At 40.1% G+C, this 17,913-nt stretch overlaps 1 protein-coding gene across 5 annotated transcripts in view; it reads right to left on the bottom strand.

Annotated features, from left to right (window-relative positions):
• dnajc17 (DnaJ (Hsp40) homolog, subfamily C, member 17) overlaps positions 1-14,696 on the bottom strand; it is an 89,396-nt gene extending 74,700 nt beyond the window's left edge. For 3 of the 5 annotated variants that reach the window (XM_081721656.1, XM_081721657.1, XM_081721655.1), the window contains exons 1-10: positions 14,510-14,696; positions 11,353-11,422; positions 8,431-8,489; positions 8,035-8,122; positions 7,756-7,838; positions 6,873-6,987; positions 6,270-6,319; positions 3,902-3,979; positions 2,219-2,299; positions 58-189 (exon numbers count right to left, since the gene is read on the bottom strand). In XM_081721656.1, the coding sequence (XP_081577782.1) occupies positions 58-189; positions 2,219-2,299; positions 3,902-3,979; positions 6,270-6,319; positions 6,873-6,987; positions 7,756-7,838; positions 8,035-8,122; positions 8,431-8,489; positions 11,353-11,422; positions 14,510-14,587 (834 nt within the window). In that variant the 5' untranslated portion in view covers positions 14,588-14,696. The remainder of the gene's footprint in view (positions 1-57; positions 190-2,218; positions 2,300-3,901; positions 3,980-6,269; positions 6,320-6,872; positions 6,988-7,755; positions 7,839-8,034; positions 8,123-8,430; positions 8,490-11,352; positions 11,423-14,509) is intronic. The other 2 variants (XM_027000286.3, XM_081721654.1) reach the window with 2 other exon arrangements.
• Between the last annotated feature and the right edge of the window lie 3,217 nt (positions 14,697-17,913).

The raw sequence follows: 17,913 nt of genomic DNA, 5'->3' as shown, positions 1-17,913 counted from the left end.
AGCAATGATTCTGTAGTAGGCAGGAAGCATATACAAAGTTGCTTATATTTACAGTACCTGCAAAGGAGTGAACTTTCCAGCTGTGTTGTGATTGGCCATTGTTGGAGCAGCAGCTTCAGGTTGTCCCTCCAACCATACAATTTTTAAAGGGTTTCCTGTCAAGCCACACTCATTTTTACATGCCAGTTCCTGAAAAAGAATACCAAATACATCAGATCATATACAGGTCTACTGTGAGTCTCTAACAGCTTCCCCCAAATAAGTTTTAAATAAACCAGATTTTAGAAAAAAGAAAAGCAAACATTCTTGAGCCATTGTTATATACCATTCTCATGAACATAACCTTCAGAGCGAGCAGCCATTAATATTTAAGGCACCTGCATGATACCTTTTTGAATGCATTCACTTTCCCCATGTTCTTTCCTAAGAAGACAAGTCAATTGAAACCTTCCTAATCGTAGTATAATGTACAGGCCCATCTTACACCCCAGGATATAAAGACTACTTCTTAAAACTGAAGAAATGTGGAAAATTAGGTTAAAAAAATGAAAATAAAAACTTCTAATAAACTGTATTGTCATCAGTCATTACTATCAAAGTCACAACTCTGACTGATTCATTATATGCAGTGTGGCACAGGGTAAGCGTGCTGAACCTGAACCATTGAGAGCCAGACATGGACAGAGGCTATTTTTAAGGCATGGTGGCCAGGTTCTCTGGGGAGGTAACCACACAAATTGGCTGAGCCAGCAGCATGCAAAGACGCACACAAATCATGGCAAGTAAAGCTCTGGCCTCCATTTAACATGCTAGCCTTTTCCTTCGAAGTACCCAACGATCCCATAAACCATGCACGCAAACTATAGCTCTACAACTACAAATAATAATAAATAAATAATACTTTTTGTGTATATAAGAATTACATTACAGCACACAAAGACAAAGGAACATTAAGGAAAATCAATGAAGGAACACTAAAAATGAAAAAAAAAGAAAAAGAAAAGACAATAGCACAACAAATACAAAAAACCTAGATGATACAGCACCAAAAAACAAAAAGTACAACAGAAACTATAATGAACAGGGCATAGTTACACTTTACGAACCAGAAATAGCTTTGAAAGAAATGTTATCAACTCACTATTGAAAGAAAGATTCAAGGGCCAATTAGGTAGGGGCTGGACCATGTAAATAATGCTTTCAGTTCCACCCATGTGCTTAGAATATTTTAGTGGAAACCCAGGCTCACACATTGAATATTAATAATGTTAGATGGGACTAGTTCACATCAAATCATTCAATGGAAAAGTTTTTAAAAGATGTAATTATTGTAAAGCATTGCATGACAATATGTGATGCTTTTCTGTGCTTTCTTAGGGTGTTTTGACACATTCACTTTTTAGTCCATTTAAATAGGACTGTGGTTCATTTTCACCCTTGGTGTGATTCTTTTGGGCAGGTGTCAATACAGTACTCAGATGCGCACTCAGATGCAGCCCCAAATAACTACACCAAGACCCCCGAGAGGAGTTGGTCTCAGTCTGGTCCCAAACGAACTCTGGAGTGGTTCATTTGTGGTGAGAACGTGATCTAAATTCGATCTGACACAACTATCTGGTGTACGCCACAAGTTTGAGCTAAACAACTTCCATAGCCAGGTGTTCTTTGCATTATGGGATGCAGAATAGCACGTAAACGGAGTACTGGCAAAACTTTAACACCATTTAAACTACACAAAAATATGCACTAGTCCAGTACACATGACCTTCTTCCTGTATTTACTTTCTTACTCCTGCCCCAGAAAAGGTACAACCAATCTGCTGAGAGAATGTTCTTACATGGTTTGTTGTGATGCATTTTGGTTCACTTGGATTTTTACCTGTGTGAAAATGAACCATACCAAGGACAAAATGCTCCAAGTTCACAAACTCGTTAACTTGTGCTTCTATATTTTCACTTAGTTAATATTTAATGCCAAAGTGAGTCAAATGTCTAGCTACATTATCACCAAGCTGTGGTGCTACATTTGCCATTGGTAAAATGGTAAATGAAAGTGAAGTGATGAACTATTGAACAACATTACAAAGTTTTAAACATACTGCAGAGGGAAATAACAGTGTCACTACTGACACTGGAAGCACAATGTATTTGTTGACCAAATTGTTCTTGGCCATAAACAAACATTCCTGGAGTTCATAGTAACTCTGAGAAAACTCACCGCTGCTCTCACTGTTGCAAACTCTACCACCGCACTGCCTTTCTTCTTACTCGAGACTACAACATTCAAGATGTCTCCATACTACAAAACAGAAAAAAAGATATAAATCCAAAGCGTCTTATGTCAACTTGACAACCTAAAACATCAGTAATAGCATAATTTAACGAATTTCAAACAACTTTTATTTATACCAACTAAATAATGGATATTTATCAGTTAAAGTGGAGAATATGATGTTTTTCCTCCATCAAGCCTTCTTTAAGTTCAGGCAAGTTACATATTTTCAGGGAACATAATTACTGTGGCATTCTTTATTTGTGTTTAGACCACAATAAAATAGTGAACTGTGAACGGTTTGCAAGGAAATAGTTTGCAAGAAATGGTTTAGCATACTTGAACAAAAGTCAGAATGTTTTTAGGGTAGGAGGACTGAAAATACTGTGGCTCAGGGCCATAGGGCTGCCTGTAAGATTAAGACTATGGAGTAATGGGAGATTTGGCTATGCTCCCTCAATAACCTCTGAGCCCCAGGGAGAAGGTGTAGAGGATTGGTTTGGACAGTCTCTGCTTTGTTTGCAGCCCTTGTTCACTTGTGACATTCATGACATTTAAAAAGTCTTTGCTAAGAACAGCTGAGGTAGAGACTAACATGGCTATCTTGGCCAAACAGCACAGCAATGACATGTCATCTGTCATAGAGAAGAGCTCATCAAGTTATTACCCACACACTGGACGTCAACCATGGATTACTTGTTTCTGAGAATCTGAAGTACATGGAAATGTTCGTTTGCTCGGAAAAATTAAAGGCAAGAACACAATTGGACATAGAGAACTAGAACCTTGCCAATAATGACAAAACAGAGGGTTCCCAGTGGACCCCTATTTCATATATCCAAACATTTCCAAAGCAGTCTTTAGGGAGAGAGCTGGGAAAGGGAGTGAGGGTGATCACAGTTCAATTCATAGGTCCAAAACACACATAGGCCCTTTCCAAACAGAGCCTGCAGTCTGTTCCCAATGTTACTCTCATCCTCTCAAGGCTCATTTGTTCATTGCCCTTCACCTTCATAGTTAACGTCCCACAGTCTTCGGAACCAACCTTCCGTCACACCTTTCAACGGGAGCCTGAATCCAGCACTGGGTGGGATGTCAGTGGAACATGCTGCAGTCCTGGCCCAAGTGCTAACAAACCCATTCCCTTGCCAGAAGGCGTCAAAGCTGATTAGGAGCCGCTAAGGTGGTGTGCACGTTGCCCACTTGCATGAGAAGAGCACATTTTCCAGAAACTCCTCTGGCAGCGCAAAACATGCTGGCGAAGGCAGCTAGTGAGGGTGGCGTGCAGCACTTTAAGAGGGCACTGCACTGCCCTCGGCATTCTCTGCTGCTACAAAACTTAATGGTGTTCTCGCAAGAAGGGGGGACCAAATAAAAGTGCCTAAATAGCTGATGTCATCTAGGCCTGGAACCTGGGGCGCTGGACACCGGACCGAGCTCATTAGGAGAAACAGCTCATTCACACACGTCACTTTCTCACACTCCTTAAAACACATCGCTCAAGTCGAACCTTGTCACGGACATTTAGGTAACACACAATACTGAACACTACATGGCAGTATCTTGGAATACTGTCAGTTTTGAGGGTTTTTGGCTCAAGTTTGTTGGACCTGGAGATTCAAGTGTCACCTTCTGAAGAAGGCGCTGAAGGAATTCCCGAGAATAGCCGCCATTGTTGTCGTCTTCTTTTTTACACTTCCACTTCAGCTGGACAAAAGAAAAAACACAGTATACAAATTGAGCAAATCAGCATGATATTAAAAGGAGTCCAACCAAAACAGAGTTGACTTGATTTAGACTTGATTTCAATTCCTTGACAAATCAGGTCAGCAAAAATAAGTACTTATTTCTAATGGCTGTGGGTCAGGGAGTTAATATGGTTGAGCATCTGCTGCCACAGAGCCACAGGGGTCTGTTTCTGAAGATCTCTATGGATAAATGTGCAATATCACACCAAAGTTAGAGGGCCAAGCTCTGTGGTACAGGGCCTCTTTATAAGACTGAAGCTCATCAGGCACTAACCCTCCCCAACAGACCCTAACCCTGGAGCCTCCGAGTGTGCAATGAAGAGAAGGGCAGGGAGAGATAAATCTGTTAAAGTCACATAGGAGCCTGGGGTGCTCGAGGAGTTGGCTCACCTGCTGACCACCAGGCACGTTAATGAAGCAGCAGCAATAGCTGGACAGATTTACAGATGCATGTTAAAACATTGCCAGTGAGACCTTTAGAGAAGCAGCCTCAGAGGAAGTGTGGACAGCAGTAAAAGAGGTCTTTTATAGAGTTGCCACTGTGGCAAATTATATAAATGTGGATTGGCCAGTCATTGCGGCGACTCATTCATGCACAATCAACTTTCAGCTTCAAGGTTTCAACACTGCCACTTAATCGTTGGCCTGTCAAATGAAATGAGCCATGTTCTTCACACTATTAAGACTTCTATTACATGCTGCCTATGCCATCTATAAATACTCTTAATGAATTCCAAAGCTGCTAATCCTTGTGGACACGACTGCTTTCAATTCACAAAGAAAAAGTGTTTCTATCACTGTTAAACTGTTCCGATTACAAGTTTGCCCTACGTGCATAATCTTATGCTGAGGCTGGTGCACTAAATGTGGGAAAGATTAAACAGCCTGTACTCAGGCTGAAGCTTCTGATCTGAGGATCCTGTAGAGCATTTCTGGAAGTCATGTCCTGGGATTCTCTGGCACCTTCCTCCTACATTTAAAGTCAGTAAGGCTGCAAATAAGAGTAATAATTTTTCCCCTCCAGAACAACAGCAAATGCTCTCTCTCAGGAAAAATAATAAGGCCTCACACAAGTTGCTTGTGCTAGGGGTTTTGTAGCAAATTTTTCTCCTTGCGAATGATGATTTTCATCAGAACTGCCCAAGGCTCAGCAGAAAGGACCTGGCCATTAAGGGACTTCAGTAACTTTAATTAATACTGGAGCAACTAGGAAAATAAAACTAAACACTGTCTCCATGTAAGAGAAAAATAAATGCTGATACTCAAGGGATTTACCTTTTTATTAATTGTCTAGTCTTGCAAAAATACCAAAGTGATTTGTTTCAAGAAAGGATAGCACATCTGAGTTACCTGTTACAGAAAAACAAGTATTTTGGAAAATGTAAAAAAATAAATGTCTACAACAAGAGGTAAAGAGGTAAAACTGCCCTTCTTCAGCTTTCAGGCAAATATGCTCCTAGGAAAATAACTAAGAATAATACTCACCAGGAGCTGCAAGTAATTAAACAACATATGACCCTTAGTTCATTCAAAATCTGACTCTGGTGTTTATATTCATTAAACAAGCAAACTAACGTCACTAAGTCCTTAGGGGATAGAGTTCGGAGGAGCAAGGAATGTAGTAATGCGATTAAACAGAAAGACATTAGCTAACGTCGCTCTGCGTCCCTTAATAAAAGAAACTGAGTGGTTTCCAAAGGAAACAGAATAGTCTTCGTAGTCATGGCTCTCCAGTCGACTGGCTTGGAATGAATTGACACAAAGTGAAACTCAATTTGAAGAGAATTTGGGGGGAAACGGGGGTTCAGGGACATAGTCTGTCCAAAAGAATTTGGTTTCCATAATAAACGCTTTACACATGGAATATTTATACATTATTCAGTTTAATTACAAGACCCCACATAAATAACCCGCCTCAGCAGTAACGTATCTGCATTTCAATCTCATTTATATTCATCCTCCACTATTTCATCCTTTGCTATCCACTATTTCAATAATTTAATATACAACTTTGCATGTGAAACTGAAAGAACACTAGCCAAAATAATTTATCTAGCACTCCTTCATTAAACTAATGCAATTTAATCTTTACTGTACAATAAGTCTTTATTGTACAACTTCTTGGAAGTTTCCAAAACAAAAGAAACCTACTATTAAGCTATAATTATACCAGTGATGATGCATGCATCCTGGTCCAATGGCATGACCACTGAACATATAGTTAGTAGAAAGTGACACTGCAAATTTACCTTTAACTTAGGGGTGACATTTCGGTTGCCCTGTGGAGATGATGAAGTATCTGACAGGAAAAAGGGAGGGAGAGAGAGAAAGAAAAGGGGGAAAAATAAATAAATAAAAAATTTTCTATGTTAATTTTCCACAACTGAGCAGAGCCCTCTTACAGGTCACTCCTTGTAAGGAGAGCTTTGTGGGCCTAACAGAGCAGTGGGAGGCCTGCTGTCCTGTAAGCACCACCTGTCTGGACCAGGTGAGACAAGTGTATTCATCTGCACAGGTGTGCAGTGGGGGGATGACAGTGAGACCTCCCCCAACACCTGGGTCATCCTCTCCAGAACTCATTGAATCGTGAACTTGTGTTATCCATATGATCTAGATACACTATAGTCATACTCCTGTATACTTCTAATTTTATCAGTTGAATGGGATGATCATTTTAATCAAACATCCATGTTTTGTAAGGCTGAACCAGTATATCAAAAAAGCAGCTTTAAAATAATTATAGCAGGTGGTCTGTGTGCCAAACAGTTTGGTTAATTAATAACATGAGATATAAGAATAGTTTGCGTGTAAGGACATCAGAAAAACTTCAAGTGGTAATAGCTAGTAAGTACCTGCATGTGTGGAGTGTGTTTGTAGTCTCCCCTCTCTCTCTCTCTGGATCTGCTCTCGAATTAGTCTCTGCTCTTCCTGCAGCTGTCTGGACCCCTCCTCCCTCAACCGGGCAATCTGTACACACACACGCACATACAATACATACTTAACACACTACAGATTTAACCCAGTCAACAGACATGCTCCATTGCATAGACACACATATGCAATGTGCACCAGTGTAATCACACACCAGTAAAATACCAGTAACACATAAGCGCAATTTCACTCTCACAGAATAATTTTAATCCAACCAAACTGAATAACCCACCATGTACTAAAGCATATAAATTACAGTAAACCTTAAGTTCAGCCTTTTAATATGGAATGCTGCCACCTACAGACCATATGAAAAGCAGGTCCAGATTTTAAGATTGCATGACAGGCAAAAACCATATTGCATTTACTGCGACTTCAAAATGCACGTGTTGTGTCATGTTATATGCAGAGATCCATACAAAACACCCACAAAACACAAATCGGTTACCTATGAGACTGGTCAGGATGTTCATAGTATAAAATAACAGATAGGGATGTACGTAGGTGTGGTTGGGTATGTATCTAGGTAAGTAGATGTGATCTGGTTCAGGGCTAATTTGCATATCACACTAGATGAGTATTATAAAGCCCAGTAGTGCATCAGAAATTAACAAAATAATTAATGACGCAGCCACACACTACAGGCATCTGAAAATGTTTATTCATTATTGACTTCTGAGCGTATAAGCTAAAGTCCTGCACTTGAAGCTCATGGTGTTACTGTTGACCATGCAAGTGAGGCACTAAGATCAGGCACAAGTTCATGAAACTCCTTTGAAACCGAAATCAAAGTAGAATTCTTACCTCTTCTTCTAATGTTCGCGTAATTCGGAATTCCTCAGTTTTCTGAGCTTCTGCCTCTGCTTGCCGTTCGCGGGCCTCCAAGTCTGAAAAATAACATACAAAAATAAACAAATAAACCAACCAACAAGCATATTTAAGTACAGTCAAAAAAAAAATCCAGCCACCACAAGGCACCCTGGGCTGCAAGATCAACTGTGCATGATCTTGTCCGGTCCCATTATAAAGCAAAGCAAAATGAAGGCAGGCAGTGCGGTTTTGGGGAGATGACGGCTGGTTCACCGAGCTTGATCTTTTTCCTCTTGTCATCCAGTCTGCGGGTTCTCTCCTCAGCTTGCTTCTTGGCAGCACAGACCTTGTCGTAGGCTGCCTGTAGCAAAAACAGCTTCATGGAGATTTGAAGTATAGACTGGGTCAAACGTTACTAAAACCTGATAACCCTCGCTTTATTGGCAGACAACATTCACATATCCGGGGAAAAAATAGATCTCAGAAGATGCTCATCTTTTCATCAAATGTTACTATTTGAAGCTAAAACATGTTGTGCACAGGACGATTACAACTGAAGCTCCTATAATTAAACTCAGAGTTTTTGAAAAAGGAGTAAGGCTTGAAGCTGCTGTGTCTTTGCTTGTGTGTACTGGAAAAGTGGCAGTTGGTCCAGGGCTGCTGTCTTACCCTGGCTGCAGCATCAGTCAGCACCTCGAGGGCCTGGGAGAGCTGGTGGAAGAGCTCCGCTGTGTACCACAGACAACAATGAACAAGCTCAATAGCTATTAAACACAGGCCCCGTTCACGGCAGGCTTTAAGGATGGTCATGCATGTGCATCTTCTTCGCACGAAAGACAAAACCATGAAATCTACATTCAAAATGCCATATGTTTCACTGATGGTTGGCCAGGAAAGTAAGGAGAGGGAAAGAACAAGGAAATGGTGGAAAAATGGGAAAAACAAAACAAAACACAGAGACATGTAGTAAGTGGCTAAAATATAATTTGACCAGGGTTGACACATACATGTCCACAGCTAAATGAGGGATTTTAAACAAGTATAATGAGAGGGTGCTGCAATCTGGGTAGTGAATTCAGTGAGGGGCTCCTTTTAACCCACATTTCCGGTGTTAGAGCCGAGCGTCTGGAGTCTCACGAAGACCGTTTCCTCTCATGACAGCCTGTTGCTTTTCTCACATAAACTTAGAGGCCCCCTGCAACCCCTGGTATTAAGCCCTTTGGAGGAGCTGCTGAGGCAGTCCACACAATCGCTCCTCCCTCCGGCTGAAGCCCACTCTCCTGCAGGACTTTACTGACTCAGTTTAGGCAAGAAAGCCTTTCTCTGTCTCCATGAACTAGCTTCCTCGATCTCCAGTTTCTGCGCATCGAACCCGCCACATTTATTACACAGCCACCCATCAGCAAATTTTCAAGCTGACTGCTATTGATTTGCACAATCTCTGCATATGGTAGCTCTGAACAATAGAACAAGTTATCTAAAAAAAATAGTGAAAGTTTAAATTAACCCATTGTTATTTATGTAATAAATTAACTGTAATAAATCAACTATTTCTCTAGCATGTCTCAACATAGAAATTACCCAACTAACAATGCACCTCACTATGTAGGGGATTGACTTGGTGCTCTAGTGTATTCTACATTGCATTGGAAATCAAATCAAGCTAATTTATACATCAGTAATTGTTATGCAATTTGGTTTTGTTTATTTATATCTTCGCATATCTGCCATGTGCAGTTTTTGTTTACAAAGCCAAAAAACAAAAGTAATTTGTAACATACATAATATTTAGATATATTTGAATGTACAAAAATAAAGCATAAGGTATGTGTGTAACATATTAAAAGAGAGGCACAAAAAGCACATAAAAGCAATTAAATCATTAAACTGCCTGTATTCTCTGAACTGGGGAAGCGGAGAGAAGATGCGAGGGCATCAGGTTGCCCAGGTTGGTTTGGCATACTGAAGTACAGGATGTTCATATGTGACCCTCTCCTCACCCCCTTTTTGGCTTTCTCCCACCTCCGCTGCTTCCCCTTGTCGTGTGAGCATGTAAATGGCATGCATGTGAGGCCGCATCCTCCGCAGCCTTCTCGCCTTTCGTTTCTGGGAAAGCCGGCCCCCGTCTCGCTGGGCTCTGAACCTCCACTGCCCCCTTGTTGCCATGTTTTCTGGCTTAATCAGAATTCTGCCGCACCATCCAGAGACCACAAAAACCTCAATCAAAAACAGGCCACCCAGCATCCACCCCCATCCAAGGTGAAGATTCACATCTTCTAGCACTGAGCTATGGCCTGCTGTACACCTTCATGGGATGGACCCCTGGGAGGAGTGTGGGGGGGCAGGGGGATCCATCTGGCTGGATCTGTCTGAACTGCGGAGCACTACAGCCTGGGGCCTTTGTAGGAATGATGCAGGATGCTGGAGCAAGGTAGACTAAATATGCTAGGATGGGTTTAAAAACAACACAATGCTGAAAACCTATAGCCTCCCATAGAGGCATATTTCCCTTAATGATACTAGGTGACAGAAGTTTAGCTTTAAGTAATAATTTTGACTAATATATCATCATTACCTGTTTTGCCAATTAGATCATATAGTGTCAGAATAAATGTATTCTTTGCCTGGGTTCCTGAAGGGCCGCATCATGAAAGATTCATCCAAGTGTTAATTAGACCCGTCAGCTAATGACTACCATGTTTTCTTACAGTTTGTTGCACCCATGTCCTTGATCACATAATAGCTCAAAAAGCCAGAAGGAGAGAGTTAACATACACTTCCTCCAAGACAGAAACACCTAGCATTTCAATCAGATGTTCAAGTGATGTTACATAGGAAACCTACATGTGCGTGTAGGAGAGCAGTGACTGCAAGCTAACAGATGCCCTCGACTGATCATCACCACCCTATTTCAACAGGGAGAGAGAAACCTCTCTCTCTTGTGGGAGTGTTCTCATGGACTTCCCATAATGGTCTGTGCTATCAAACAGATTCACACTTATAAAGCAACCTCAATCAGCTCAGTGTTAAACAAAGAAAACAGAAACTGTGAAGAGAGTCTCTGGGAGTGAAAGACAGTGATCTAGATAATATATTAGGACAAGTCAATATGAAGCTAGAGACTTAGCATGATGAATTTGGTGTCACTGGAGAATCCCAGAACAATTTACTTTGTTCAGCCTTGAACAATTTGACAGGCAGGCACAACAAAAGAAACACAGATATAACGTTTGGAAACTATGTGCATATGTCCAAACCATATGCTGCCATATAAAATGACAGGGGAAAAAATTGTATGTTTGAGTCCATCTTCCAGCACATTTGAGACGGGTAATCAGAGGCTGCAGGGCTCTTGACTCAGCTATGTTGGGGATGGAGGTACACTAAGCTGTACTTTAGAAGGGGTCCCTGAGGGCTAGACAAGGAACATCTGACTAAAGTCTGCTCCTGCTATCGTGTGTCTGCAAAAACATCAAAAGTCCTCTTTTCTCTAATTATCTGAACACGGCAACAATGCATCAGACATCCAAGTTTCTTGTAAAACCCATAAAATTATATTTCTGTATATCAGAAACTACACATCACACTCACCAGCCTTCGGGTTGTCCGGGTTCTTGTCTGGATGGCAGGATAAAGCTCTCTGTCTGTATGCTTTCTTGATCTGAAAGAGAGAAAATATTGAGTATAAGCATAACTCTGCAGGAGACAATGATGGTTATAAAATCACTTCCTACTGTGCCTAATTCAAGCACAATACCACCAATTATTCTCCTTTAGGAAGCAGAATACCTATTCCACATACCTCTGTTCTGGATGTTCATGTCTTATTGTGTTATCAGAAAACTTTTCTTGCTTATCTTGAGACAAAGCCAAGCCACTGTATGCTTCTTGGCAAATGAGATCATGATAAAATGTAACTATTGTTATTCATGCAGTTACTGGAAAGGAAAGCACAGGGCTAAAATGTCTACAAACATCTAGTAGAGAGGGTGATAGCCCCATAGAAAGCACAACATAAAAAGTTAAGGTTTTTGAAACGTTACGTGGTGATAACAGTTCAGCACAAGTTGATAATGTCATGTTGCTGAGTGTTTTTATGCACCTTAAAGTGAATTTGATCAACAACATTATTATTCACAAACACACACAAAGTTTGAACCATCTGCCAAGATTTTACACCGGATTGACCAAGAAGAGTAGATCTTTTTCCAAAGCCTAAGAACTTTAACCTGTCCAGCATGAAGCAGGAATTATGCTTTTAAATTCAAAAGGCCTTTAAACTCAAAGCTAAATCTTTAGGAACTAAAAACAGCTGTTTTGCAGTGAACTTCCAGTAGTACCAAGTAATCTGCACTACACATTTTGCCTGACCCTTATTAGTAATAATATGCTTTTGATTAGACAGTGTCTTCTGCTTGGCAGAAGATGCCAATGAGAACAAGCTTGTTGGGGAGAGAGAAATTCAGAACACTGCTGCCTCACTAGGTCCTATGATGAGGCACAGCCGTGTGGCTCTGCAAAATACACACTTCAGCTCTCACACCTGCATTTGAGAAATATCAACCAGCAGTCCTCTCTTCCTCAGACCCTGGGCAATTTATGCAAAGTACAGCATGAACAAGTAAAAACATGTCTGGCCTAACACATCAGCATGCAATATGTCACCACTGGATCATGTGTGCAGCAATCAATCAATCAATCAATCTGAAGTCACTAGCCATGACAGGCTCCACTGTGAGACTTCAGCCTGGAGCAGGAAGAGACAAGTGATGGCGGAAAGGACATCCTCTAAGACTTGAAGGAAGGAACACACCTGTGCTTTTGCCCTAATTATCACTCCAATCATGATTCAGGTGAACTGTCTTAAAACATTAAACATAATTAGAGAGCACCGGCCTTCCCCATGACCTGACACAGAGGCACAGGGAGAACAGGTGCACACCAGTACCTGTTCTCCTCTCCTTTCAATTCACATGCTTTACCTTAGATTGAATGCTGTGCTGAAAGACACAAAAACAAAACCCACAGCGAGCCTCACTTTGGAGCAATTGCCTTGAGTGTTGAGATACATATATATATATCAAACTTCATCTTTTTTCACCAAGGTCCCAAACAGTGCAGTGCATATTGACATATGCATATTGCATATTAACACTGCAGAGACTGAATGTCTCTTGTAATGAGGACTTCCTCTACATAAATAACCTATCACAAACTTGGTGCACATAATAATTACTAAGTCTCTTAATTGGTTATTTCATTATTATTTTTTCCTCCACATTTACCCATATTTACATTCTTCCACAATCCACCCCATATTAAAACTAAGATTCATTAACGATATTAAATCTATTCTGCCTGATAAAAAAAAAACCCTGATCTCAGCATTGTTTGTTTGGTTTTTTTTTTTAAGCGTGGACACAGAGGGGGTGACAGGTTCATGTTTGCCCCCATTACTTTACTTTAGTTAATTTACTATTACTGTTGGCCGGTCTAAATTTAAACCCTAATGCTAATATTTGGCATTCAAATGGGGGCCATGGTGGCTTATGAAAACAAACTATTTATAGAACTGCTAAGTCTAGTCTAAGGCATCAACCTAATCCAGTGATTAGAGACTAAGATACCAACCATTAAATCAGCATTTACCATATGCAGTTCCTCTTTAAATGTTTCTGACGTGCAACGTGCACCACCACACAAACTGGTGAGTGAACGGGCATGTGGGCAAACTAACAGACATAGACTAAGCTAATACTCTCAGTGCATTATGAAAAACGTTTCATCACATTTTAGGTTAGATGATGTGATCGCACAGTTCATATTAGCAATCAAATACAGCAGGTAAGGTTAATAGGCTCTTTACGTAATTAAGATGGTAAAAGACTGCCACCTGTTGGCCACTGAAATCAATATGCCCATCTACTAGCGCACAGATGGACGTAGCACACTAAATGACCATCCTTGACTTGTGTATCCTCCGTAACTAATTTATTAAAATCCTAAGTGGAAACAATCCACTTTATCTTCACTATTAGACCAACGACACAAGGAAGTTTCTTAGTTCGGAATAAGGATTGGCAGGTGCCTTAAACTTTGTTTTTGGAGTCATATGAGCTTAATAAATGCTTTCTTCAATGTTGTCAGACTCACCCTAGGTTTATTAGTAACCTTTTCAATTTAACGTTACCTACATTTTTCTGTTACTTACATTTATTTCCATACTAAAAGCTGATTAGTAAAAGCCATGCAAAGTGAGAAATAAACTAGGTTCATATCTCTTGTAGGCAACTACAAATTATTTTATGACAATTTATCAGCTGGCAATTTACCTAACTAAAGCACAAAAGTACAGACTGCAACCACAATGCCAAGGCCCCCTTTCCCAGTTATCTAACGTTACATTACAATTATTAACCAACAATTAGAATTAAGGAGAATGGTCTGGTTTCTAGCTAGGAAACCTTAGCTAGCTAGTAACCCCCGTTTCAGCAACAGTATTTCAATCACCTTGTATCTACATACTACGTATCTAGCTAATTGTTTTATGTTTTCAAACCTTGCACACAATCCATAACAAAAACAAACAAACAAACAGACCAACCAAAAAACTAGCTAGTGCTAAATGAGCTAATACTTGCTGGCCATCTAGGAACAAATTGGCGTCAGCTATCAGGCTATGTGGCTAAGTTAGCCAACTCGATAATGTTAGTATTGGCAAATAATTGACACTGGTTCTTTACTGCACCTCTTTCTCAGTCGCTGTTCCTTCAACTCCAAGTAAACCATACAAGTCCATTTGTAAAATTTCTTTTGTTGAAGACATTGTCCTAGTTTGTTTATTAACGCAGTTTAAACGTTAAAAATGTTATTGAAATACTTTGAAAGGCTGCAGTAATGTAACTCTTCCGGGTGAACCTACGGGGTTGGCGCATTAATTAGAAAAATAAAAGTCCTTTAACATCGGGTTTCTTCGACGTCTGCTTCGACTTCTTTAAAACACGTACGCTTGCAATTGCTGTTCTTTTAGGATTGTTGTTGTTAGCGCTGGTGATAGTGATAGTGATGTATGATTAAATGCATGAATGCTTAAAAATTGTAAAGTAGATAATATGTTCTTCTTTGCGCAGTAGAAATGTGTTTTCATTATGTCTGCATGTAATAAAACTCATCACAAACTGTAAGAGATATCTACAGTTTTAGATTGTAAAATATTTTTACAAGCACTGATGAGGCTTGAATATACACAATTGATCCAGGAGATGGCAGCAGATAGTAGGAAGAGAGCGAGAGAGAGAGAGAGAGAGAGAGAGAGAGAGAGAGACTTTTTTAAGCGCGCATGAAACTTCAGTTTTAACACATTCTAAATCTTTGTCTCTGTTTACTTTTTAGGCATTTTAGCTTAGCTAAATACCTACATGATTAACATACCAGTGAAAATGTCCAAAATATTTCCTGCAGGCGATTAATCTTTAAAGCAAAGAATAACAGTGGAATCCTCTATGCCTGAGGTTGTATAATCCTATCATCATAACAATGAATGGCTTTTCTGTTTGGTTTGAATATCAAAAGTACAACAAGATGAGGAAGTCTAAGACAGGAAATGAACCAACAGCCCTCACATGGACGAAAGTATATACCCTGGAATACTCTTTGGTCTGGTGGTCAGAGCTCATGTTTACCTCCTGTCAGACCTTGGTTTGAGTCCTGGTAGAGTGACTGCCTTCAGCCTTTCTTACAGGAACAAACAATTGACAGAGTACCCATGTGCAATCATCAGAACATGAGACCCCACTACCTTCATAATAAATGAGTTATACACCAATAAAAAAATGTTTCTGGGTGTTGTGTCATCCTCTCACATTTGTACAAATGTATTTATGTCAGGGATAAGCAGAGAGCCAGCAGCTGACAGAAATCACAACACCTGAAAACATTTTGATTGATGTTTAACTCTTTTATTATGACGGTACATCTAGGGTCAGACATTCTGACGACAGCCATCAGAAATGGCGTCCTATGTGCTGCCAGCTCAGCAGTCACAGATTTCGGTTTAACACCGGCATTTTCCGTCTAGGTGTTAGACGGTTGTTCTTGCTTGAAAATTCCACACAAAGAAAAAAATTAGCACAGAGCTTGGCTAAAATGAACGTGAGCCTACGCTTAGACGGGCGGAGCGTCTGTGACTGAGACTAGCCTACACCACAGATTTTCCAATGTAAGTGATGATAGCGATCCTCTGCTGTTTAGTAGACTGTAGGGTAAAATCATTGCTGCGTAAAGCCTGAGTCGCCCAATCAAACTAGACTATGTAAAATTTAGACCAATCCCATCATATCGTGACGTCACCAAATCTTAACGATAGGGTTGGTGATAGGGTTAGGTACCAGTGCTCTGCTGTCATTAGTTTATCATCAGGGTTAGTTGCAAGACCTTTCTCTGAGCCATAGTGTGGTTTAAATGCACAGATCATAGCCATACAGTCTATGGCGCAGATGTAGCGTTAGCTACACTACTAGCAGTAATATCACACTAAATTATCTTAGCAGTGCTTGCTTTACGATGTAGCTGACAGTGTAACTTTTCATATTAATTTTTATCTTTTATTTAATTAAGTATTGGGACAATCCCCCAAGATTATAGAAACAGATTTTTTAGTTGTATTAACTCTAAATCCTTCATGGGGTAACGGTCTTTTGACGAAAGTCCACAGATGCTGTATTTCTAGGGTTATCCGATGCTGCACCAAACCCTGCACAGAGTTACCGATGAAAAGGGAAAGCGATTCTACAGAACCACTTCGTCTGTATTGCCCCGATTGTTGTTTGACATGAAGAATTCCTGATATTAAACTTGATAAACGATATGATAAATTACACATAGATTGAAAATATTGATAACATGCGTCTTAAATGACATCACATTAATACAAAGGAGGTGGAAAGGGAGACGGTACGTTTTACAAGGCGATAGTTGACCCCTTGGTTCTTTTTAACTGGGGTATTGGCGTTCCCTCGCATCCCCCCTCAAATCAAACCCTGAATATAGTTCTGGTTTCCAAGTTCTGGCTTTGCCCACCCATTATGTTTTACTACCCCCACAGCCAAAGCAATCTAGAACCGGGTCTGGGCTCTACGTTCCGTCACTGCAGTAATAATAAAATAAGTTCCATTGGAATGAAAGAAATCGACGGTACTCTTTACATGGCTCTGAGTGTGGCCATGTTTTATTATCATTATTAATTATGAATGACGAGTACAAACAAGTCATATTTACATGTTTTAAGCATTAAAATATTTTGTTCTAAGGTTGAGCAGAAACCAAATACAAAAATACTCAAAGCAATAATAATTATACAAAACCTTTAAAAAGAGCCTTTTTCAAATTAAACATCTCTAGTAATGAGCACAACTTGAGAGCTTTATTGTCTTTAACAAGTTTCAGTGACATACTCCCTTGTTTTAACTCATTCTTCCAGTGGATAAAATTGGGTTTAAAGTACCTGAATTCATGTATAAAAGGCTTCCCCAGTAGCAACACAACATTGAGATAAAAGTCCAAGTTCCTGCTTTCAACAAAAACATGACATTTGACTTTCTTCACCGTCAAGAGCAACAACTCTATCCACCAGGTCTGTATAACTTTCCAGAAAGGCTGCTCTAATTCACAGTGGAAAAATACATGTTGCAAACACTCCGTTTCCTTCTCACAAAATACACAATGTTTACATTAAAATTGAAATCTCATGTATTATTACAAAAGTCCATTCCTTCAAATAAAAGATTCATCAATCCAGACAAGACCTTTGAGTACCAAATGTCTTCATTAACAATTGCTCTCATCGAGATTGATCAAGCGTTTATCGTTTTGTTATTAATCATAACAGGAATTGGAATTTCTCACAGAACTCTTTGTGCGTTTCCATTATCATCCATAAAATGAGCAAGAGCTCAAATAAATTATGGCCAGTTTAACACACTATAGATATCAGACTCTCCATCTAGGTGCGGGAAGAACAGTCTATCTGCGGACACGCAGTACCATACTTTACTGCCGGATGCGGGCGGAGCATCTGTCGCTGAGACTCTAGCCGACACCCTGTTGGAGACGCGTGTCCACGGATGATCGTCCAATCCAGCAAAAACTGAAGTG

This window comes from Electrophorus electricus, chromosome 10, assembly GCF_041902795.1.
Source record: "Electrophorus electricus isolate QZ-2024a chromosome 10, ASM4190279v1, whole genome shotgun sequence".
Classification (NCBI taxonomy): Eukaryota; Metazoa; Chordata; class Actinopteri; order Gymnotiformes; family Gymnotidae; genus Electrophorus; species Electrophorus electricus.
This window is presented reverse-complemented; position numbering and strand designations above follow the sequence as displayed.